This window comes from Oncorhynchus mykiss, chromosome 23 (genome assembly GCF_013265735.2).
Source record: "Oncorhynchus mykiss isolate Arlee chromosome 23, USDA_OmykA_1.1, whole genome shotgun sequence".
Taxonomy (NCBI): Eukaryota; Metazoa; Chordata; class Actinopteri; order Salmoniformes; family Salmonidae; genus Oncorhynchus; species Oncorhynchus mykiss.
The window spans coordinates 3,404,727-3,430,479 of NC_048587.1; the positions used below are offsets into that span (position 1 = coordinate 3,404,727).

Here is a 25,753-nt window from a genome sequence, read left to right on the forward strand (position 1 = left end):
TCAGAACCACATGGCTAGTAGTAAGTCAAAAGTACACACACAACGTTGAGTTAAACGGATGGTTGGGTAACACAGGACACAGGTGCTCTGAGGTCAGCTCTGAGTGACCTCATATCCCAACTGCCATGCTGGGCACTGACAGACACACACACACACACAGGATCTTATCAATACACAGGTCAGCCAGCCCCCGCAGGGTTGAAACGGACTACACCGCTCCACGTCACTCATTCAACACTCACCACTCACACACAGCCAGAGACCTAGGGGAAGGGGGGGGGGGTTGGCTAGGTATATCAGGCTGAAAGAAACAGACAAGTTCAGTGTGTATCTAACCCCGGCCAAGAGAACGGAGGAGAAAGGAGGATAGAGAAGCAGAGCCATAGAGGCTGTGGCATTCATCTTTGACAGACCTGCCTTGGCTAAAAGACATGTGAAAAGACCCAGGCTGCAGTCCAATCGTGTCATTTTTACTCCCCCTCAGCCCAGCCACTTTCCCTCAGGGTATCCCTGTCGAAACCGGATGCAGTATGATTGCCATCTTAAGTGGCGGTCCAATTCACAAACCTTACCACCCCCCCTCTGCCCTCGATTTAGCTCAAGGGAGCAAGTGAACTACTTTGATCACTCACGGGCTTGTTATGACCCACAATTCAATGCAAACTGCAGTCACGTGTCAAACGAAGTGCCACGAAGTGTCCGATTCAATCAAGACGACTGCATCTGTCGGCATGTGAGAGATAAGTACTACTCTTGCATGCTAGCTAGCAAACAAATACATATAGACAACATTCATTTTAGATGTTGCAAAGGAAAATGTGATGCTCAAAGTGTCTCAGACTCATAGTGAGGATCCTATAAATGTAGCTAGCTAAACACATTTTTGGGGCGGAATTTTAAAATATATTGGAACAAATAACCAAAGCTAACTAGCCAGCTATGGGTAACTATAGCTTACGACCTGAGAAGAGCGCCATGTTAGCTTGCGAGGTGCATAAATAGCTTTAGGTTGGTTATTAGGCACAAGTTCAGAGCTTTCCAAGAAGGACGTTGCCTATCAGATCATCACGGTCTCTAGCATAGACGGGAGAATTTGAAGGTACACTAAGATGTGACAATGTAAAACTTCATTGAAGGGCGGTGCACAGTAGTGGCCAAAAGTTTTGAGAATGACACAAATATGAATTTTCACAAAGTCTACTGCCTCAGTTTGTATGATGGCAATTTGCATATACTCCAGTATGTTATGAAGAGTGATCAGATGAATTGCAATTAATGGCAAAGTCCCTTTTCGCCATGCAAATGAACTGAATCCCCCAAAAACATTTCCACTGCATTTCAGCCCTGCCACAAAAGGACCAGCTGACATGTCAGTGATTATCTCGTTAACACAGGTGTGAGTGTTGATGAGGACAAGGCTGGAGATCACTCTGTCATGCTGATTGAGTTTGAATAACAGAAAAGGAGGGTGGTGCTTAGAATCATTGTTCTTCCTCTGTCAACCATGGTTACCTGCAAGGAAACACGTGCCGTCATCATTGCTTTGCACAAAAAGGGCTTCACAGGCAAAAGGATATTGCTGCCAGTAAGATTGCACCTAAAATCGACCATTTATCGGATCATCAAGAACTTCAAGGAGAGCGGTACAATTGTTGTAAAGAAGGCTTCAGGGCGCCCAAGAAAGTCCAGAAAGCGCCAGGACCAGCTCTTAAAGTTGATTCAGCTGCGGGATCGGGGCACCATCAGTACAGAGCTTGCTCAGGAATGGCAGCAGGCAGGTGTGAGTGCATCTGCACGCACAGTGAGGCGAAGACCTTGGAGGATGGCCGGGTGTCAAGAAGGGCAGCAAAGAAGCCACTTCTCTCCAGGAAAAACATCAGGGACAGACTGATATTCTGCAAAAGGTAAAGAGAATGGACTGCTGAGGTTAAAGTCACTTTCTCTGATGAATCCCCTTTCCGATTTTTGGGACATCCATAAAACAGCTTGTCCGGAGAAGACAAGGTGAGCGCTACTATCAGTCCTGTGTCATGCCAACAGTAAAGCATCCTGAGACCATTCATGTGTGGGGTTGCTTCTCAGCCAAGGGAGTGGGCTCACTCACAATTTTGTCTAAGAACACAGCCATGAATAAAGAATGGTACCAACACATCCTCTGAGAGCAACTTCTCCTAACCATCCAGAAACAGTTGGTGACAAAGGGGGTTGAGAGGAGGAATGTTAGCCAGGGGGTTGAGAGGAGGAATGTTAGTGTGGGGGTTGGGAGGAGGATTGTTAGTGAGGGGGTTGAGAGGAGGAATGTTTGAGGGGGTTGGGAGGAGGAATGTTAGTGAGGGAGTTGGGAGGAGGAATGTTAGCCAGGGGGTTGAGAGGAGGAATGTTTGAGGGGGTTGAGAGGAGGAATGTTTGAGGGGGTTGAGAGGAGGAATGTTAGCCAGGGGTTTGGGAGGAGTAATGTTAGCCAGGGGGTTGAGATGAGGAATGTTAGCCAGGGGGTTGGGAGGAGGAATGTTAGCTAGGGGGGTGGGAGGAGGAATGTTAGCCAGGGGGTTGGGAGGAGGAATGTTAGTCAGGGGGTTGGGAGGAGGAATGTTAGCCAGGGGGTTGGGAGGAGGAATGTTAGCGAGGGGGTTGAGAGGAGGAATGTTAGTGAGGGGGTTGGGAGGAGGAATGTTAGTGAGGGGGTTGGGAGGAGGAATGTTAGTCAGGGGGTTGGGAGGAGGAATGTTAGCCAGGGGGTTGGGAGGAGGAATGTTAGTCAGGGGGTTGGGACGAGGAATGTTAGTGAGGGGGTTGGGAGGAGGAATGTTTGAGGGGGTTGAGAGGAGGAATGTTAGCAAGGGGGTTGGGAGGAGGAATGTTAGCCAGGGGGTTGAGATGAGGAATGTTTGAGGGGGTTGAAAGGAGGAATGTTAGCCAGGGGGTTGGGAGGAGGAATGTTAGCCAGGGGGTTGGGAGGAGGAATGTTAGCCAGGGGGTTGGGAGGAGGAATGTTAGTGAGTGGGTTGGGAGGAGGAATGTTAGTGAGGGGTTTGGGAGGAGGAATGTTAGTGAGGGGGTTGGGAGGAGGAATGTTAGTCAGGGGGTTGGGAGGAGGAATGTTAGTCAAGGGGTTGGGAGGAGGAATGTTAGTGAGGGGGTTGGGAGGAGGAATGTTTGAGGGGGTTGAGAGGAGGAATGTTAGCCAGGGGGTTGAGAGGAGGATTGTTAGCCAGTGTGTTGGGAGGAAGAATGTTAGTGAGGGGGTTGATTTGAGGAATGTTAGCGAGGGGGTTGATTTGAGGAATGTTAGCGAGGGGGTTGAGAGGAGGAATGTTAGCGAGGGGGTTGAGAGGAGGAATGTTAGTCAAGGGGTTGAGTATTCTAGGGTTTTGACAAAGTTAAAGGGTCACCATAGGAAATATCCCCTCAACCCAAACTGTATTATATCCAAGTTAATTTAGAGTTTACCCAAGAGAACTGTACCCCACCTCCACAACTCACCAAAATGGAAGGTTTGACTAATTGTAAATTGCTGTTCGACAAGGAGTCATGAGGCAGTATTTTGTAGTGAGAGGGGGTGAAGAGGGATGGAGGACAGAGGTGAGGGGGATAGAGGGGGCAGACAAGCAGAAAGAATGCAGGGAACAACCGAGTCCTTGTTTCTGAAAGAGCTCCCAAGTCACTCTGTGTTTTAGAGTTGGGGGGGGGGCCTTGTGTAACTCGCACAAGGTTACACACACACATATACAGACACACACACAAAGACAAACACAGATACACACACACACACACACACACACACGAAGACAAACACAGATACACACACGAAGACAAACACAGATACACACGAAGACAAACACAGATACACACACACACGAAGACACACACACCAGGGTTTCTGTTAGCTGGCAATTGACTGCTTTTGTCCTTTTTTGTTGCCGATAAATAAAACTGTTGCCGGGCAGAAATGACAAGGAGAAAAAAAATAATCCCATAGTTGTTTTATTAATCTGACGGAAATACATTTGACCGTCATGCTTATCGGTCTATAGGTAATTTGCATAATTTAGCGGAATTAAATTGGCCTGTGTGTATTTTCATTGGTCATCGCGTATCTTATTTATCCAACACAACTATCACACGCGCACAGCATTCAGAGACTATTTTGAGAGGGATTTCTCCTGCATCTCCTCGTCTGGTTGCTGCCGGAGTAAAACATGCTTTTAATAAACCCATTCATTGCGCCAAAATGCGAAATGCAATCACGTGTTAAACACAGTTTTGGTGCACGATTTAAAAATAGCTATTTTTATTTCTCAACTGGTAGTTGAAGCGCGCCTCCCATTCACCATTCAGGTGCAGGCGACAGGCTAAGAGCGCTTCTTTCACCCGTTTACAATGTGAGCCGGAGGCAGCGTGCACTCTGAAAATACTTCATTGTCTGAAACCTGAATGTTTTATTTCATATTATGAAGCATGTCTAACCTTGCTTCATAAGGAGCCTGTAGCCAAAATCTGACCGTGGAAACGTGGAGGCAAATATTTTATAAAGAGTTCCTAGGGCGGCGCGTGAGTTTCAAGTTTGGCGACGCTTCAAATGTATCTTGTCATTTCTACCGTTCCGCGTGTCAGTTCTGATTTTCATATGCGCATTTTCGTGTTTAATGTCAATAATAACCTTCTCGTTTCTCAAAATCATTGTCACGTGGTTAATCATAAAAATGCTACAAAGTTCAAATCACCAGCCTCTGTTACATGGATGTATTGATACACTGTGATCCAGCCTCTGTTACATGGATGCATTGATACACTGTGATCCAGCCTCTGTTACATGGATGCATTGATACACTGTGATCCAGCCTCTGTTACATGGACACATTGATACACTGTGATCCAGCCTCTGTTACATGGATGCATTGATACACTGTGATCCAGCCTCTGTCACATGGACACATTGATACACTGTGATCCAGCCTCTGTCACATTGATACACTGTGATCCAGCCTCTGACACATTGATACACTGTGATCCAGCCTCTGTTACATGGATGCATTGATACACTGTGATCCAGCCTCTGTCACATTGATACACTGTGATCCAGCCTCTGTTACATGGATGCATTGATACACTGTGATCCAGCCTCTGTTACATGGATGCATTGATACACTGTGATCCAGCCTCTGTCACATGGACACATTGATACACTGTGATCCAGCCTCTGTTACATGGACACATTGATACACTGTGATCCAGCCTCTGTCACATGGATACACTGTGATCCAGCCTCTGTTACATGGACACATTGATACACTGTGATCCAGCCTCTGACACATTGATACACTGTGATCCAGCCTCTGTTACATGGATGCATTGATACACTGTGATCCAGCCTCTGTCACATTGATACACTGTGATCCAGCCTCTGTCACATGGACACATTGATACACTGTGATCCAGCCTCTGTTACATGGATGCATTGATACACTGTGATCCAGCCTCTGTTACATGGATGCATTGATACACTGTGATCCAGCCTCTGTTACATGGATGCATTGATACACTGTGATCCAGCCTCTGTTACATGGATGCATTGATACACTGTGATCCATTGGCGGCTAATGAAATTAGCACATGGAACTCACAGCCTATTGGTCAATGCTGCAGTAGGACTATAACTGCCCCCGCTCTTTCACACTGAGGATTGGTGATTAGAGGGGGAGATTGGTGGAAAGATTTTAAAATCATTTATTGTGAGGAACTGTAGATTTAATATATTATCATTCGCAATGGATGTTAAACAAACACACTTTCCTACATTTCCGTGCAGGAGGCCAGGTACTTCTCTACGGGCTCAGGCATGCGTGTTCTTCCTCAACATTATCAGGCCAGGTACTTCTCTACGGACTCAGGCATGCGTGTTCTTCCTCAACATTATCAGGCCAGGTACTTCTCTACGAGCTCAGGCATGCGTGTGCTTCCTCAACATTATCAGGCCAGGTACTTCTCTACGGACTCAGGCATGCGTGTTCTTCCTCAACATTATCAGGCCAGGTACTTCTCTACGGACTCAGGCATGCGTGTTCTTCCTCAACATTATCAGGCCAGGTACTTCTCTACGGGCTCAGGCATGCGTGTTCTTCCTCAACATTATCAGGCCAGGTACTTCTCTACTGGCTCAGGCATGCGTGCTCTTCCTCAACATTATCAGGCCAGGTACTTCTCTACGGACTCAGGCATGCGTGTTCTTCCTCAACATTATCAGGCCAGGTACTTCTCTACGGGCTCAGGCATGCGTGTTCTTCCTCAACATTATCAGGCCAGGTACTTCTCTACGGACTCAGGCATGCGTGTTCTTCCTCAACATTATCAGGCCAGGTACTTCTCTACGGGCTCAGGCATGCGTGTTCTTCCTCAACATTATCAGGCCAGGTACTTCTCTACGGGCTCAGGCATGCGTGTTCTTCCTCAACATTATCAGGCCAGGTACTTCTCTACGGGCTCAGGCATGCGTGTTCTTCCTCAACATTATCAGGCCAGGTACTTCTCTACGGGCTCAGGCATGCGTGTGCTTCCTCAACATTATCAGGCCAGGTACTTCTCTACTGGCTCAGGCATGCGTGTGCTTCCTCAACATTATCAGGCCAGGTACTTCTCTACGGGCTCAGGCATGCGTGTGCTTCCTCAACATTATCAGGCCAGGTACTTCTCTACGGGCTCAGGCATGCGTGTTCTTCCTCAACATTATCAGGCCAGGTACTTCTCTACGGGCTCAGGCATGCGTGTTCTTCCTCAACATTATCAGGCCAGGTACTTCTCTACGGGCTCAGGCATGCGTGTTCTTCCTCAACATTATCGGGACAGAGAGAGCAGACATGTACCCGTTCCCTCACATGGAGCACTCCAAACAAAAGACGATGAAAAAGTACAAATCGCAAAAAAGAATGGTTTAAATGATTAAATGATCCTAAACTTGTTTCTCACAAGTGTAACAAGTTGTGAACTCTGCAAACAACGTTCCCACTCCGAGAATGAGAACTGTAAATGACTGTAATTAATACATGCATTTAAATAAAAATGAAGTAACCAAATGATGGGGATTAATGGTACATTTACTACTGGTGACATATGTAATGGAGAATGAATACAAATAAACAATACAAAGGCAAACAATTCACACAATGAAACAATGAATGAACGGTCGGGAGACAGCTGAGCCATTCTGGAGAGAGACTGGCCTATATCTTCACCATTTTAAATTATACACCACACATTATCTTCACACTGACAGACGCAACTCAATAAGTCAGCTAGATCTGTGACCACGCACACGCTGCCCAAATTGAGAGCTTCCGAAATAGGCATAGGCCAACGGGCTTGTGATCTGAAACTAGAGGTCGACCGATTAATCGGAATGGCCGATTAATTAGGGCCGATTTCAAGTTTTCATAACAATTGGAAATCAGTATTTTTGGGCGCTGATTTCCGATTATAAAAAAAAAAAAAACTTGTTTTTATAACTTTTATTTAACCTGGCAAGTCAGTTAAGAACAAATTCTTATTTTCAATAATGGCCTAGGAACAGTGGGTTAACTGCCTTGTTCAGGGGAACAGTGGGTTAACTGCCTTGTTCAGGGGAACAGTGGGTTAACTGCCTTGTTCAGGGGAACAGTGGGTTAACTGCCTTGTTCAGGGGAACAGTGGGTTAACTGCCTTGTTCAGGGGAACAGTGGGTTAACTGCCTTGTTCAGGGGCAGAACGACAGATTTTTACCTTGTCAGCTCAGGGGTTCCAATCTTGCAACCTTACAGTTAACTAGTCCAACGCTCTAACCATTGCACTCCACGAGTAGCCTGCCTGTTACGCGAATGCAGTAGAAGCCAAGGTAAATTGCTAGCTAGCATTAAACTCTCATAAAAATCAATCAATCATAATCACTACTTATAACTACTAATCCAGTTTAGCAGGAAATATTAACCAGGTGGAATTGTGTCACTACTCTTGCGCTCATTGCACGCAGAGTCAGGGTATATGCAACAGTTTGGGCTGCCTGGCTCATTGCGAACTAATTTGCCACAATTTTACGTAAGTATGACATACATTGAAGGTGGTGCAAACAAAATGGAGAGAGAGAGAGAAATAGTCCTATAATTCCTATAATAACTACAACCTAAAACTTCTTACCCGGGAATATTGAAGACTCATGTTAAAAGGAACCATCAACTTTCATATGTTCTCATGTTCTGAGTAAGGAACTGAAACGTTAGCTTTTTACATGGCACATATTACTTTCTTCTCCAACACTTTGTTTTTACATTATTTAAACCAAATTGAACATGTTTCATTATTTATTTGAGACTAAATAGATTTTATTGATGTTTTATATTAAGTTAAAATAAGTGTTTTTTCAGTATTGTTGTAATTGTCAATATTACAAAATAAAACATTATTATTTATTTTTTTATGATTATTATTTATTTATTTTTTAAATCTGCCGATTTTTGGTCCTCCAATAATCGGTATCGGCGTTGAAAAATCATAATTGGTCGACCTGTAGATATATACCTCTATCTGAAACTCTCCACAGCTATTTTCATTAAAAGAAGCTCATGATCCTCCATTCCTCTGTGGCTCATTAGAGCTTCCTGGTCGTTTTGAAGGTGCTCTGTTTAGAATGTTGTTTTCCACCAATTGCATTTTGGCAAATGTTTGAAAACTACGTTTGATTGGCTGCTTCATTACATGAGTTGAATGCTCTGTTCAGATGAATTACCGTCATCTAAATGTGATTGGCTGTTGTTCCGAGCACTGTGAGGGAACGGCCTCATGGCTTATGCACCCAATGAGAGTGGCCCAATGAGAGTGACCCAATGAGAATGACCCAATGAGAGTGGCCCAATGAGAGTGGCCCAATGAGAGTGACCCAATGAGAGTGACCCAATGAGAGTGGCCCAATGAGAGTGGCCCAATGAGAGTGGCCCAATGAGAGTGGCCCAATGAGAGTGACCCAATGAGAGTGACCGATGAGTGACCCAATACATATGGGTCCAGTGCATTTCTCAAAAGGCCGTTAAATTAAAATCTTCCCATTTTCCTAACAGAAACCCTGACACACACTAGAGAACAAATTCACTTTATGACATCATCCCCAAATCTCCTCTCTTTACCCCCCCCCCCACACATCCCCCTGTAACTCACTCATCCAGTTGGTCCTCTGGTGGTGGGTTGGTGTCAGCATACAGGTACTTGCTCATATCCACCGGCCTGACCCCCTTCCTCCCCCTGGGTTTGGGAGCCTCCGGCTGCTGGACCTGGGGGTCGGGGTCTGGGACTAGGTCTGGATCCTGGTCGGGCTCGTCAAACGGGTTGTACTCTGTGTGCGAGTGTGTGTTGACTTCGTCCTCGTCGAAGGGGTTAGAGGGTTCCTGGACATAGTGGGCCTCTGGGTCCTGTCGGAGGGTGAGGGAGGGGGGCAGGGAAGGGGGTCCTGTGACAGAGAGAAAGGGCAAGAGAGAGATGGGTCAATATTATCTTAGCTGTCTGCCTGTCTGTCAGTATTCTGCTTTACTGACAGGATACATAAACACACAGGCTTCACAATGCTACGTGACATTTCTTGACATCTCGACAGCAACAAAAGGGTAGCATTTAGTTTGCCAGGCACTTTATAAACAACCTCAGAACAATAAAATAAATCTTTCAACAACTATGTCAATAAACTTGGATTGAAAACACAATATAAAATATAAATATAATATAGGATAATAAATCAGTCTTTGATGTCGACCCCATAATAATGTACACCTACATTATGTGGACACCCCTGTCCCAATGCATAGTGCCAACTGTAAAGTTTGGTGGAGGAGGTATAATGTACACTGACATTATGTGGACACCCCTATCTCAATGCATAGTGCCAACTGTAAAGTTTGGTGGAGGAGGAATAATGGTCTGGGACTGTTTTTCATGGTCCGGACCCTTTAGTTCCAGAGAAGGGAAATCTTAACCTCACAGCATAAAATTACATTCTAGACCATTCTGTGCTTCCAACTTTGTGGCAACAGTTTGGGGAAGGCCCTTTTCTGTTTCAACATGACAATGCCCCTGTGCACAAAGTGAGGTCCATGCAGAAATGGTTTGTCGAGATGGGTGTGGAAAAACTTGACTGGCCTGCACAGAGCCCTGACCTCAACCCCATCAAACACCTTTTGGGATGAATTGGAACGCTGACTGCGAGCCAGGCCTAATCGCCCAACATCACTAATGCTTGTGGTTGATTGGAAGTAAGTCCCTGCAGCAATGTTCCAACATCTAGTGGAAAGCCTTCCCAGAAGAGTGCAGGCTGTTATAGCAGCAAAGGGGGGCACAACTCCATATTAATGCCTATGATTTTGGAATGAGATGTTCAACGAGCAGGTGTCCACATGCTTTTGGCCATGCAGTGTAAATCAAACTGCTAAAACCCCTAGTCCCTTATAGACAGGTAGACATACAGTACAGAGAGAGAGAGAGAGAGAGAGACAGAACAGGTAGATAGAGGTCAAAGGTCAAACCTACCATCATCATCATCATCACCGAACGGGTTGAAGTGATTGGTGTGTTCCAGGTGGGAGGCGTCATCAACATCATCAGCCGGATCTTCGAAGGGATTGGAGCAGAGGGCAGGGGGCGTGTCCTGATCCTCCTCCAGGAAGTTCAGCTTACTGATCAGCTCTGTCGCCATGGGAACCAAAACAATGCAGGAACGAAATAAAAAAATTTAACAAAACAAAAACAAGCAAAAAAAAGGAAGGAAAATAGTTCAAACTAGCGGAAGAAAACGAGATGAAACATTCTCACAACCAAAAACCCTGATGAAAGAGTCAAAATGAAGACAAACATACAGAACTTAAAGAGTACAACAACAATCTGCACTTTGGAGTGAACCACTCGAGTTCATTTGGTTTCCAGAAGTATTCCTTCCTTCTGGTAAAAGGTGACTGGTTAATGCCTGTCCATCTCTGTCCAGCTTCACTACAGTTGGAGTCCAGCGGGGGAATTCAGCAGAGATTGATGGAACCGGGTTGCCATGAGAAACCCCTAGTGCAGGCTGGGAGTTGCTACAAGAGATTCATCTTCTTCCTCATCAAGACAACAAAGCCTGTCTAGGTTGTGTGTGTGTTTGTGTGTGTCCGTGTCTCAACAGTGTGTGAGAAACAAAATGCTAACTGTGTGTGCTTCTGAATGTGGTATGTGAGCGTGAGAAAGTATATTGCCAGAGTGAGTGAGATGATGAGCGAGTGTGGTGTGTGTGTGTGTGTGTGTGTGTGTGTGTGTGTGAGTGTGTGTGTGTGAGAGAGAGAGAGAGAGAGTGTGGGAGAGTGTGTGTGAATACGTAGTGAAGTGGTAGTAGCTGATAAGGTGTGGTATTTCTCCTGCTGCATTCTGGGCCATATTAGGCCATCATTGTCACAAGTGGCAGCAGCATTGTGTGTGTGTGTGTGTTGTTTTCTCTATGGTGACAAAGCAACACCATAAACGAGGAATATGACTGATCATTGGTTCACTACAAATTGCAGACAAAAGGGGGAGATTCAGGGTTCGGGGGCTTGGACACCAGGAGGGCAAACTGAAAAGGACAGAAAACCAGCTAATGAAAACCAACCAATGTACTAAACGTAAATCTGAAGTGCAACACGAGAACACCAGGCAACACGACTACATCACCAATGGTACAGAGAGGGAGAGAGAGAGAGCTAGGGCAGGAGAGAGAGAGAGAGCTAGAGCAGGAGAGAGAGAGATAACTAGGGCAGTAGAAGGAGAGAGAGCTAGGGCAGGAGAGAGAGCTAGAGCAGGAGAGAGAGCTAGGGCAGAAGAGAGAGCTAGAGCAGGAGAGAGAGCTAGGGCAGGAGAGAGAGCTAGGGAAGTAGACAGAGAACTATGGCAGAAGAGAGAGAGGGAACTAGGGCAGTAGAAAGAGAGAGAGTTAGGGCAGTAGAAAAAGAGAGAGCTAGGGCAGGAGAGAGAGCTAGGGCAGTAGACAGAGAGAGCTAGGGCAGTAGAGAGAGAGGGAACTAGTGCAGTAGAAAGAGAGAGAGTTAGGGCAGTAGAAAGAGAGAGAGCTAGGGCCGTAGAGAGAGAGAGAACTAGGGCAGTAGAAAGAGAGAGCTAGGGCAGTAGAAAGAGAGAGCTAGGGCAGTAGAAAGAGAGAGAGCTAGGACCGTAGAGGGAGAGAGAGCTAGGGGCGTAGAGGGAGAGAGAGCTAGGGCCGTAGAGGGAGAGAGAGCTAGGGCAGTATAGAGAGAGAGCTAGGGCAGTAGAGAGAGAGAGCTAGGGCAGTAGAGAGAGAGAGAGCTAGGGCAGTAGAGAGAGAGAGCTAGGGCAGTAGAGAGAGAGAGCTAGGGCAGTAGAGAGAGAGAGAGCTAGGGCAGTAGAGAGAGAGAGAGCTAGGGCAGTAGAGAGAGAGAGAGAGCTAGGGCAGTAGAGAGAGAAACGAGAGTTAGAAAGAACAAGACAAAACAGGATAGAACAACAGAACGAGGCAGTGAGAACGAGTGAGAAAGAAAAAGAGAAAAGGTTGAAAGTTGAAAACAGAAAGACCTTGGGAGGGAGACCGAGCGCTGCTTGGCCTTTTACTAGCCAGCTTTAGGAAGTAGTCCTCAGGGTCTCCGGCTAAGCAGCTGAGAGCATTGAGCTGGTTTACCATCTCTGAAAACAACCAGGCCAGAGAGCAGGAAGGGAGGAGAGCAGGAAGGGAGGAGAGCAGGAAGGGAGGAGAGCAGGAAGGGAGCAGAGAGAGAACATACAATACACACATATATTCAGAGGTTATATGTGTGTTAGGTAGTATAATATCATATATGTTGAAGCCTAAGAGAGTACATATATTCACATATATTCAGAGGTGTTATATGTGTGTTAGCATTTACATTAATGTGCTACCTAAGAGAGCACATGTACAAGTAACTGTCAAAATAAAGGAAACACCAACATAGTGTCTTAACAGGGCGTTGGGCCACCAGGAGCCAGAGCAGCCTCAACGTGCCTTGGCATTAGACTCTACAAGCGTCTGGAACTATAGAGGAATGGCAACACCATTATTCCACGAGGAATTACATCATGTGGTGTTTTGCCAAATGGTGTTGGAGAACACCGTCTCAGGCGGCGCCCCAGAATCTCCTACAAGTGTTCAATTTGGGTTGAGATCTGGTGACTTGGACGGCCATGGCATTTAGCCAACAACGTTTTCATGCTCTTCAAACCATTCAGTGACCACTCGTGTCCTGTGGATGGGGGCGTTGTCATCCTATGGGGACATAGCCAAGATAGACAAAATAATGACCTGCTCAGCATTTTTATACATAATGGGATGATTAATTAACTCAGGAACCACACCTGTGCGGAAGCACCCGTTTTCAATATACTTTGTATCCCTTATAGTGTTTCCATTATTTTGGCAGTTACCTGTATATGACAGAACATAGTTGTGTTAGCTTTGGTAGCAACGCTGGGGCTTAGAGACAACATATATTCAGAGTCCTGTGTGTGTGTGTGTGTGTGTGTGTGTGTGTGTTATATAGCACATATATGTAGAAGGCAAGAGAGCACATATATTCACAGACTCGTGTGTGTGTGTGTGTGTGTGTGTGTGTGTGTGTGTGTGTGTGTGTGTGTGTGTGTGTGTGTGTGTGTGTGTGTGTGTTAGAGAGCACATATATGTGGAAGGCAAGAGAGCACATATGTTCACAGACCCGTGTGTGTGTGTGTGTGTGTGTGTGTGTGTGTTATATAGCACATATATGTAGAAGGCAAGAGAGCACATATATTCACAGACTCGTGTGTGTGTGTGTGTGTGTGTGTGTGTGTGTGTGTGTGTGTGTGTGTGTGTGTGTGTGTGTGTGTGTGTGTTAGAGAGCACATATATGTGGAAGGCAAGAGAGCACATATGTTCACAGACTCGTGTGTGTGTGTGTGTGTGTGTGTGTGTGTGTGTGTGTGTGTGTGTGTGTGTGTGTGTGCGTTTGAATATACCTAGCCATATGTAGAAGGTTAAAAGAGCACATATATATTCACCAAGTCATTGTTAGCACATACTGTACATGTTAAGAATAAGAGAATGCATAGACACTAATAGAACCCTGTTTACTTTGCCTTGCTAGCACAGCTAATACACACGTATACTGAACACAAATATAAAAACACAACAAGCAACAACTTCCACGGTTTCACTGAGTTAAAGGTCATATAAGGGAATCAGTCAACTGATATGAATTCAATAGGCCCTAAACCTATGGATTTCACATGACTGGGCAGGGGGGCGCAGCCAATCAGAATTAGGTTTTTCCCCCACAAAAGGGATTTATTACAGGGAGAAACACTCCTCAGTTTCATCAGCTGTCCGGGTGGCTGGTCTCAGACGATCCCGCTGAGGTGAAGAAGCCGGATGTGGAGGTCCTGGGCTGGCGTGGTTACACGTGGTCTGTGGTCGTAAGGCAGGTTGGACATACTTCCAAATTCTCTAAAACAACGTTGGAGGCGGCTTATGGTAGAAAAATGAACATTCAATTCTCTGGTAACAGCTCTGGTGGACATTCCTACAGTCGGCATGACAACTGTACGCTCCAGCAAAGCTTGAGACATTGTGGCATTGTGTTCTGTGACAAAACAGCATATTTTTTTAGAGTGGCCTTTTATTGCCCCCCCCCCCCAGCACAAGGTGCACCTATGCAATGATAATGCTGTTTAATCAGCTTCTTGATATGCCACACGTCAGGCGGATTAATTATCTTGGCAAATGAGAAACAATCACTAACAGGGATGTAAACAAATTTGTGCACAAAATAAAGAGAAATAAGCTTTTTGTGCGTATGGAACATTTCTGGGATCTTTTATTTCAACTCATGAAACATGGGACGAACAATTTGTTGCGTTTCTATTTTTATTCAGTACATATGTAAAGTCTAAAAGCACACATACTATCATAGACAGTAGCGGCATCTGCAGGGGGGACGAGATATATAGTGCTTTCATTTCTAAACCAGATATACAATAATTTTTTCTTAGCTGACTTACCTAGTTAAATAAAGGTTACATTTAAATAAATAAAAATATATACACTACTGGTGAAAAGTAGCCAAAAGCATTCCAGGTGAAGCTGGTTGAGAGAATGCCAAGAGCGTGCAAAGCTGTCATGAAGGCAAAGGGTGGCTATTTGAAGAATCTGAAATATAACATATATTTTAGATTTGGTTAACACTTTTTTGGTTACTACATGATTCCATATGTGTTATTTCGTAGTGTTGATGTCTTCACTATTATTCTACATTGTAGAAAATTGTAAAAATAAAGAAAAACCCTTGAATGAGTAGGTGTTCTAAAACTTTTGACAGGTAGTGTATTTGAAAATAACCTTCTTTAAAAAGACGACATTCTGTACTGTCCAATCATATGAATAATTTGATCTCAAAACCAAAATGCTGCACTGTCCAAAGTGTATATTCGCTGACAACTGCAGCTACCAACTAGCATCTTTAGTTAGTCATGCTAGCACTATACTACCGCATCTGCCACTACAAATGACTAGCTAGGCTAACTAGCATCTATAGTTAGTCATGCTAGCACTTTACTACCGCATCTGCAGCTACAAATTACTAGCTAGGCTAACTAGCATCTTTAGTTAGTCATGCTAGCACTTTACTACCGCATCTGCAGCTACAAATTACTAGCTAGGCTAACTAGCATCTTTAGTTAGTCATGCTAGCACTATGCTACTGCATCTGCCACTACAAATTACTAGCTAGGTTAACTAGCATCTTTAGTTAGTCATGCTAGCACTATGCTACCGCATTTGCCGCTACAAATTACTAGCTAGGCTAACTAGCATCTTTAGTTAGTCATGCTAGCACTATGCTACTGCATCTGCCACTACAAATTACTAGCTAGGTTAACTAGCATCTTTAGTTAGTCATGCTAGCACTATGCTACCGCATTTGCCGCTACAAATTACTAGCTAGGCTAACTAGCATCTTTAGTTAGTCATGCTAGCACTATGCTACCGCATCTGCCGCTACAAATTACTAGCTAGGCTAACTAGCATCTTTAGTTAGTCATGCTAGCACTATGCTACCGCATCTGCCGCTACAAGTTACTAGCTATGCTAGCTAGCTAGCATCCTTAGTTAGTCATGCTAGTGCTATGCTACCGTATTTGCCACTACAAATTACTAGCTAGGCTAGCTAGCATCCTGGGACTGATCTAGGTTGAAAATACCCAGGTAAGAATAAAAATAATTCCACAAGAAAGCTTTTGAATTTTTTTTTCATATTAATGGGACTAGCGCCGATACTAACTAGCATCGCTGGACCCATTGTTTAGAATTCTTCAGCATTTTTGCAAAGAGTTGTGGGATACTACAATCCTCTTGATATGTACAACCTAGGGACTAAGGCAGTGTTTCCCAAACTCAGTCCTCGGGAAGGCCCCTAACATGACACAGCTGATTCTAATAATTTAAGCTTGATGATTAGTTGATTATTTGAATCAGCTGTGTAGTGTTAGGGGCTAAAACCAAAACCTGCACCCCTTGGGGTCCCCAGGACCGAGTTTGGGAAACGCTGGACTAAGGGAATGACAATGAGGGTTGACTACAGATAGTACAACCGCCACTATTACAAAGACTTACGCCCGTATGCAGATGACCAGTGGCGCGCAGCTATAGGCACCCAATGTATATTTATGTACGTTGAGCAGAGAGGAAGAGGAAGAGGAGAAACACACAGTTTAATGTAAAGAGCCTACGCTTTGTGAAGTCAGAGCAAGCAAAGCTGAACACAGCAGCTCCCATTCATTAGTCACAGTGTGATCTGGAGTATAAACGGATAGATGGAGGGTTGGAGGGAGAGAGAGAGATGGAGAGAGAGAGAGGGAGAGAGAGATGAGAGAGAGGGAGAGAGAGAGAGAGAGAGAGAGAGGGATGGAGAGGGATGGAGGGAGAGAGAGAGAGAGAGGGATGGGGAGCGAGACAGAGAGAGGGGGATGGAGCGATAGAGAGAGGGGAATGGAGAGAGAGAGGGATGGAGGGAGAGAGAGAGAGAGAGAGGGATGGAGGGAGAGGGATGGGGAGCGAGAGAGAGAGGGATGGGGAGCGAGAGAGAGAGGGATGGAGGGAGAGAGAGGGATAGAGGGAGAGAGAGAGAGGGATACATACACCCATAAACACATCCCATACACCCATAAACATAAACACATCCCATACACCCATAAACATAAACACATCCCATACACCCATAAACATAAACACATCCCATAAACATAAACACATCCCATACACCCATAAACATAAACACATCCCATAAACATAAACACATCCCATACACCCATAAACATAAACACATCCCATAAACATAAACTCATCCCACACACCCACAGACATGCAGACATCCTATACACCCACATCCATAAACACATCCCATAAACACAAACTCATCCCATACACCCACAGACATGCTGACATCCTATACACCCACATCCATAAACACATCCCATAAACACAAACTCATCCCATACACCCACAGACATGCTGACATCCCATACACCCACATCCATAAACACATCCCATAAACACAAACTCATCCCATACACCCACAGACATGCTGACATCCTATACACCCACATCCATAAACACATCCCATAAACACAAACTCATCCCATACACCCACAGACATGCTGACATCCTATACACCCACATCCATAAACACATCCCATAAACACAAACTCATCCCATACACCCACAGACATGCTGACATCCTATACACCCACATCCATAAACACATCCCATAAACACAAACTCATCCCATACACCCACAGACATGCAGACATCCTATACACCCACATCCATAAACACATCCCATAAACACAAACTCATCCCATACACCCACAGACATGCTGACATCCCATACACCCACATCCATAAACACATCCCATAAACACAAACTCATCCCATACACCCACACCCACAGACATGCTGACATCCCATACACCCACAGACATGCAGACATCCTATACACCCACATCCATAAACACATCCCATAAACATGAACACATCCCACACACCCACAGACATGCAGACATCCTATACACCCACATCCATAAACACATCCCATAAACACAAACTCATCCCATACACCCACAGACATGCTGACATCCCATACACCCACAGACATGCTGACATCCCACACACCCACAGACATGCTGACATCCCACACACCCACAGACATGCTGACATCCCATACACCCACAGACATGCTGACATCCCATACACCCACATATACACATGCTGACCCACAAGCATCAGTAAAAAAAAAAGCCAACCAGAAAAGGAACAAGGTGTCACCCAAAAAGATCAGGAAGAGTGTTGGGTATTTCCGTTTATGCCTCAGTCAAAGCAGACTGTTAAGCTGTGGCCGTCTGGTCATGGTGAACAACAACGGACACCACCATGTGGCTACAACACCACCATGTGGCCACAACACCACCACCACGTGGCCACAACACCACCACCACGTGGCCACAACACCACCACCACGTGGCCACAACAACACCACCACGTGGCTACAACAACACCACCATGTGGCTACAAGACCACCATGTGGCCACAACACCACCATGTGGCCACAACACCACCATGTGGCCACAACACCACCATGTGGCTACAACACCACCATGTGGCTACAACAACACCATGTGGCCACAACAACACCATGTGGCTACAACAACACCATGTGGCTACAACAACACCATGTGGCTACAACACCACCATGTGGCTACAACACCACCATGTGGCTACAACACCACCATGTGGCCACAACACCACCATGTGGCCACAACAACACCATGTGGCCACAACAACACCATGTGGCCACAACAACACCATGTGGCCACAACACCACCATGTGGCTACAACACCACCATGTGGCCACACCACCATGTGGCTACAGCAACACGATGACTGGATTAATCTACATGATGCTTAGAGGCCCTCAGTTGTAGAATCAGTGTTTTTCATGAGTGTTACTACATGCCCACGTGGTCTTCTGATGACAAAACGCTCTTTAAAAATACCCTTATGGAAGCAGGAAGTCTCACTGAGGTCAGACGACCTTTTACAATGGAGGGTGAGATTTGCTGCATTTCGTCTGTGATCTCAGCAGCTTCTTCTGGTCTCCTTAACAAATAGAGGTGTGTGTGTGTAACCTCTCACCTGTGATCTTAGCAGCCTTCTCCTCCTGGTTGGCCCTGTTCTCCTCATTCTCCTCGTCCTCCTCCTCAAAGTCATCCAGGTTGCCGATATCAGCCTGCTTCATACTCATCAGGCTGGCCAGGCTCTGCATGTCCTCGTCACTGAGACAGACAGACAGAGACACAGACAGACAGACAGACAGATCAGATTTTATTTCTGACAAATCTAACCAAGAGAAACCACAACATACAGCCATGTTGTAAAGGCCAACATCTCTCTCTCTCTCTCATAGCAGACAACCATCTCACAGGGGAGAGAGGACGATCTCACACCTACTGTAAAACCATGTAACACATAAAGTCTCAGGATGTACAGGGAATATCATGACCTGTCTATAGTGTTATTAAACAGGGAATATCATGACCTGTCTATAGTGTTATTAAACAGGGAATATCATGACCTGTCTATAGTGTTATTAAACAGGGAATATCACGACCTGTCTATAGTGTTATTAAACAGGGAATATCATGACCTGTCTATAGTGTTATTAAACAGGGAATATCATGACCTGTCTATAGTGTTATTAAACAGGGAATATCACAGGGAATATCATGACCTGTCTATAGTGTTATTAAACAGGGAATATCATGACCTGTCTATAGTGTTATTAAACAGGGAATATCATGACCTGTCTATAGTGTTATTAAACAGGGAATATCATGACCTGTCTATAGTGTTATTAAACAGGGAATATCACGACCTGTCTATAGTGTTATTAAACAGGGAATATCACAGGGAATATCATGACCTGTCTATAGGGTTATTAAACAGGGAATATCACAGGGAATATCATGACCTGTCTATAGTGTTATTAAACAGGGAATATCATGACCTGTCTATAGTGTTATTAAACAGGGAATATCATGACCTGTCTATAGTGTTATTAAACAGGGAATATCATGACCTGTCTATAGTGTTATTAAACAGGGAATATCATGACCTGTCTATAGTGTTATTAAACAGGGAATATCATGACCTGTCTATAGTGTTATTAAACAGGGAATATCATGACCTGTCTATAGTGTTATTAAACAGGGAATATCACGACCTGTCTATAGTGTTATTAAACAGGGAATATCACAGGGAATATCATGACCTGTCTATAGTGTTATTAAACAGGGAATATCATGACCTGTCTATAGTGTTATTAAACAGGGAATATCATGACCTGTCTATAGTGTTATTAAACAGGGAATATCATGACCTGTCTATAGTGTTATTAAACAGGGAATATCATGACCTGTCTATAGTGTTATTAAACAGGGAATATCATGACCTGTCTATAGTGTTATTAAACAGGGAATATCATGACCTGTCTATATAGTGTTAGGAAGTGGTGAGAGAAAGGGAGAGATGGACCAGAGAGAGAGAGGGTGACAGAGAGAGAAAGGGAGAGAGTGACACGGACAGAGAGAGGGTGACAGAGAGATAAGGGAGAGAGTGACACGGACAAAGATGAGAGAGGGTGACAGAGAGAGGGTGACAGAGAGAGAAAGGGAGAGATGGACCAGAGAGAGAAAGGGAGAGATGGACACGGACAGAAAGAGGGTGACAGAGAGAGGGTGACAGAGAGAGAAAGGGAGAGATGGACCAGAGAGAGAGAGGGTGACAGAGAGAGGGTGACAGAGAGAGGGTGACCGAGAGAGAAAAGGAGAGATGGACCAGAGAGAGAGAGGGTGACAGAGAGAGAAAGGGAGAGATGGACCAGAGAGAGAGAGGGTGACAGAGAGAGAAAGGGAGAGATGGACCAGAGAGAGAGAGGGTGACAGAGAGAGAAAGGGAGAGATGGACCAGAGAGAGAGAGGGTGACAGAGAGAGAAAGGGAGAGATGGACCAGAGAGAGAGAGGGTGACAGAGAGAGAAAGGGAGAGATGGACCAGAGAGAGAGAGGGTGACAGAGATAGAAAGGGAGAGATGGACCATAGAGAGACACGGACAGAGAGAGGGTGACAGAGAGGGTGACAGAGAGAGAAAGGGAGAGATGGACCAGAGAGAGAGAGGGTGACAGAGAGAGAAAGGGAGAGATGGACCAGAGAGAGAGAGTACTACTCTCCTGTCTGTAAGCATAGTGTCCTTCATGCGGCGGCTGCTGAGGAAACAAAATGTGCACGTGTGTGTGTGTGTGTGTGTGTGTGTGTGTGTGTGTGTGTGTGTGTGTGAGGGGGCAAGGAGAAAACACACTCTGCCGAGGGGTTTCACATCCAGACACCACCAGATAGATAACACTCTGGGATTAACTCTCTCTCACTCCTTCCCCTCTCCCCCACCACCACCTCCCTCGCTTTCTCCTCCCCTCTCCCCCACCACCATCTCTCCCCCTCCTCTCTCTCTCTCCCTGGCTCTCGCACTCATTCCCCTCTCCCCTACCACCACCTCTCTCCCTTTCTCCTCCCCTCTCCCCTACCACCACCTCTCACCCTTTCTCCTCCCCTCTCACCACCTCTCTCCCTTTCTCCTCCCCTCTCCCCTACCACCACCTCTCTCCCTTTCTCCTCCCCTCTCCCTCCTTCCCTCTCCCCCACCACCACCTCTCTCCCTCATCCTCTCTCTCCCTGGCTTTCTCTTTCTCCTCCTCTCTCTCACTCACTCCTTCTCCCCCCACACGTCTATTTCTCTCTCTCCTTCATAAATAAATACAGTGGTCTTTTCTGTGGCGGCAGGCCAGGAGACAGAAGCGGGCCAGGAGACAGCAACGGGCCAGGAGACAGCAACGGGCCAGGAGACAGAAGAGGGCCAGGCGACAGAAGCGGGCCAGACGACAGAAGAGGGCCAGACGACAGAAGAGGGCCAGGCAACAGAAGCGGGCCAGACGACAGCAGCGGGCCAGGAGACAGAAGCGGGCCAGGAGACACAAGGCCAGGTGACACAAGAGGGCCAGGCGACACAAGAGGGCCAGGCGACACAAGAGGGCCAGGCAACAGAAGCGGGCCAGGCGACAGCAGCGGGCCAGGTGAAACAAGAGGGCCAGACGGCAGCAGCAGGTCAGACAACAGCAGCAGGTCAGACAACAGAAGCAGGTCAAACAGCAGCAGGTCAAACAGCAGCAGGTCAAACAACAGCAGCAGGTCAGACAACAGCAGCAGGTCAAACAACAGCAGCAGGTCAAACAACAGCAGCAGGTCAAACAACAGCAGCAGGTCAGGCAACAGCAGCAGGTCAGGCAACAGCAGCAGGTCAGACAACAGCAGCAGGTCAGACAACAGCAGCAGGTCAGACAACAGCAGCAGGTCAGACAACAGCAGGTCAAACAACAGCAGCAGGTCAGACAACAGCAGCAGGTCAAACAACAGCAGCAGGCTAGACAACAGCAGGTCAGACAACAGCAGCAGGTCAGACAACAGCAGCAGGTCAGACAACAGCAGCAGGTCAAACAACAGCAGCAGGTCAAACAACAGCAGCAGGCTAGACAACAGCAGGTCAGACAACAGCAGCAGGTCAGACAACAGCAGCAGGTCAGACAACAGCAGCAGGTCAGACGACAGCAGCAGGTCAGACGACAGCAGCAGGTCAAACAACAGCAGCAGGCTAGACAACAGCAGGTCAGACGACAGCAGCAGGCCAGACAACAGCAGCAGGTCAGACAACAGCAGCAGGTCAGACGACAGCAGCAGGTCAGACAACAGCAAGTCAGACGACAGCAGCAGGTCAGACAACAGCAGCAGGTCAGACAACAGCAGCAGGTCAGACAACAGCAGGTCAGACAACAGCAGGTCAGACGACAGCAGCAGGTCAGACGACAGCAGCAGGTCAAACAACAGCAGCAGGCTAGACAACAGCAGGTCAGACGACAGCAGCAGGTCAGACAACAGCAGCAGGTCAGACGACAGCAGCAGGTCAGACAACAGCAGCAGGTCAGACGACAGCAGCAGGTCAGACAACAGCAGCAGGTCAGACAACAGCAGCAGGTCAGACAACAGCAGCAGGTCAAACAACAGCAGGTCAAACAACAGCAGCAGGCTAGACAACAGCGGGCCAGGAGACAGAAGCGGGCCAGGAGACAGAAGCGGGCCAGGAGACAGAAGCGGGCCAGGAGACAGAAGCGGGCCAGGAGACAGCAACGGGCCAGGAGACAGCAACGGGCCAGGAGACAGAAGAGGGCCAGGCGACAGAAGCGGGCCAGACGACAGAAGAGGGCCAGACGACAGAAGAGGGCCAGGCAACAGAAGCGGGCCAGACGACAGCAGCGGGCCAGGAGACAGAAGCGGGCCAGGAGACAGCAACGGGCCAGGAGACAGAAGAGGGCCAGGCGACAGGAGAGGGCCAGGCGACAGGAGAGGGCCAGGCGACAGAAGCGGGCCAGACGACAGAAGAGGGCCAGGCGACAGAAGCGGGCCAGGCGACAGAAGCGGGCCAGGCGACAGAAGAGGGCCAGGCGACACAAGAGGGCCAGGCGACACAAGGCCAGGTGACACAAGAGGGCCAGGCGACACAAGAGGGCCAGGCGACACAAGAGGGCCAGGCAACAGAAGCGGGCCAGGCGACAGCAGCGGGCCAGGTGAAACAAGAGGGCCAGACGGCAGCAGCAGGTCAGACAACAGCAGCAGGTCAGACAACAGAAGCAGGTCAAACAGCAGCAGGTCAAACAGCAGCAGGTCAAACAACAGCAGCAGGTCAGACAACAGCAGCAGGTCAAACAACAGCAGCAGGTCAAACAACAGCAGCAGGTCAAACAACAGCAGCAGGTCAGGCAACAGCAGCAGGTCAGGCAACAGCAGCAGGTCAGACAACAGCAGCAGGTCAGACAACAGCAGCAGGTCAGACAACAGCAGCAGGTCAGACAACAGCAGGTCAAACAACAGCAGCAGGTCAGACAACAGCAGCAGGTCAAACAACAGCAGCAGGCTAGACAACAGCAGGTCAGACAACAGCAGCAGGTCAGACAACAGCAGCAGGTCAGACAACAGCAGCAGGTCAAACAACAGCAGCAGGTCAAACAACAGCAGCAGGCTAGACAACAGCAGGTCAGACAACAGCAGCAGGTCAGACAACAGCAGCAGGTCAGACAACAGCAGCAGGTCAGACGACAGCAGCAGGTCAGACGACAGCAGCAGGTCAAACAACAGCAGCAGGCTAGACAACAGCAGGTCAGACGACAGCAGCAGGCCAGACAACAGCAGCAGGTCAGACAACAGCAGCAGGTCAGACGACAGCAGCAGGTCAGACAACAGCAAGTCAGACGACAGCAGCAGGTCAGACAACAGCAGCAGGTCAGACAACAGCAGCAGGTCAGACAACAGCAGGTCAGACAACAGCAGGTCAGACGACAGCAGCAGGTCAGACGACAGCAGCAGGTCAAACAACAGCAGCAGGCTAGACAACAGCAGGTCAGACGACAGCAGCAGGTCAGACAACAGCAGCAGGTCAGACGACAGCAGCAGGTCAGACAACAGCAGCAGGTCAGACGACAGCAGCAGGTCAGACAACAGCAGCAGGTCAGACAACAGCAGCAGGTCAGACAACAGCAGCAGGTCAAACAACAGCAGGTCAAACAACAGCAGCAGGCTAGACAACAGCAGGTCAGACGACAGCAGCAGGTCAGACGACAGCAGCAGGTCAGACGACAGCAGCAGGTCAGACAACAGCAGCAGGTCAGACGACAGCAGCAGGTCAGACAACAGCAGGTCAAACAACAGCAGCAGGCTAGACAACAGCAGGTCAGACAACAGCAGCAGGTCAGACAACAGCAGCAGGTCAGACAACAGCAGGTCAGACGACAGCAGCAGGTCAGACGACAGCAGCAGGTCAAACAACAGCAGCAGGCTAGACAGCAGCAGGTCAGACGACAGCAGCAGGTCAGACAACAGCAGCAGGTCAGACAACAGCAGCAGGTCAGACAACAGCAGCAGGTCAGACAACAGCAAGTCAGACGACAGCAGCAGGTCAGACAACAGCAGCAGGTCAGACAACAGCAGCAGGTCAGACAACAGCAGCAGGTCAGACAACAGCAGGTCAGACAACAGCAGCAGGTCAGACGACAGCAGCAGGTCAAACAACAGCAGCAGGCTAGACAACAGCAAGTCAGACGACAGCAGCAGGTCAGACAACAGCAGCAGGTCAGACGACAGCAGCAGGTCAGACAACAGCAGCAGGTCAGACAACAGCAGCAGGTCAGACAACAGCAGCAGGTCAGACAACAGCAGCAGGTCAAACAACAGCAGCAGGCTAGACAACAGCAGGTCAGACGACAGCAGCAGGTCAGACGACAGCAGCAGGTCAGACGACAGCAGCAGGTCAGACAACAGCAGCAGGTCAGACAACAGAAGCAATAGAAGCTGATTTGAACTGATGTAATGGAGTTTATTTGTGGGCAGTGACATGGTTCTCTGAAGGGTTAAGAGGGGTCACACTCTGCCGCTCCCCGGTTCCCCTGCGCAACAAAGGATCTGGTGCTGTTTTAACTGGCTGGGTGACAGCAACATCAGACATAACAGCACTTATCAAAGGGACCGAGGAGAGAGAGAGAGAGAGCAGAGAGAGAGAGAGCATAGAAAGAAAGAG

At 47.3% G+C, this 25,753-nt stretch overlaps 2 protein-coding genes and 1 long non-coding RNA gene across 3 annotated transcripts in view; 1 reads left to right on the forward strand and 2 right to left on the reverse strand.

Moving 5' to 3' along the window:
- Positions 1-25,753, reverse strand: part of LOC110514665 (EH domain-binding protein 1-like) — a gene marked incomplete at its 3' end in the record, with an annotated part of 194,972 nt that overhangs the window by 79,687 nt on the left and 89,532 nt on the right. Inside the window, exons 7-10 of the mRNA XM_036960124.1 lie at positions 19,217-19,356; positions 12,559-12,666; positions 10,537-10,692; positions 9,178-9,466 (exon numbers count right to left, since the gene is read on the reverse strand). Coding sequence (XP_036816019.1) covers positions 9,178-9,466; positions 10,537-10,692; positions 12,559-12,666; positions 19,217-19,356 — 693 coding nt within the window. The remainder of the gene's footprint in view (positions 1-9,177; positions 9,467-10,536; positions 10,693-12,558; positions 12,667-19,216; positions 19,357-25,753) is intronic.
- Positions 19,721-20,124, reverse strand: LOC118943858. The gene is made up of 3 exons (XR_005039162.1): positions 20,052-20,124; positions 19,812-19,919; positions 19,721-19,763 (listed from the first exon to the last, which is right to left on the reverse strand). It is a non-coding gene; the product is annotated as an uncharacterized LOC118943858 (long non-coding RNA).
- LOC118943854 (dentin sialophosphoprotein-like) lies at positions 21,333-25,378 on the forward strand (the record flags this gene model as incomplete). The annotated part of the gene is made up of 4 exons (XM_036960066.1): positions 21,333-21,365; positions 21,916-22,115; positions 22,516-23,193; positions 23,779-25,378. Coding segments are annotated over exons 1-4 (2,511 nt in total), but the record flags the coding sequence as incomplete, so codon positions are not given.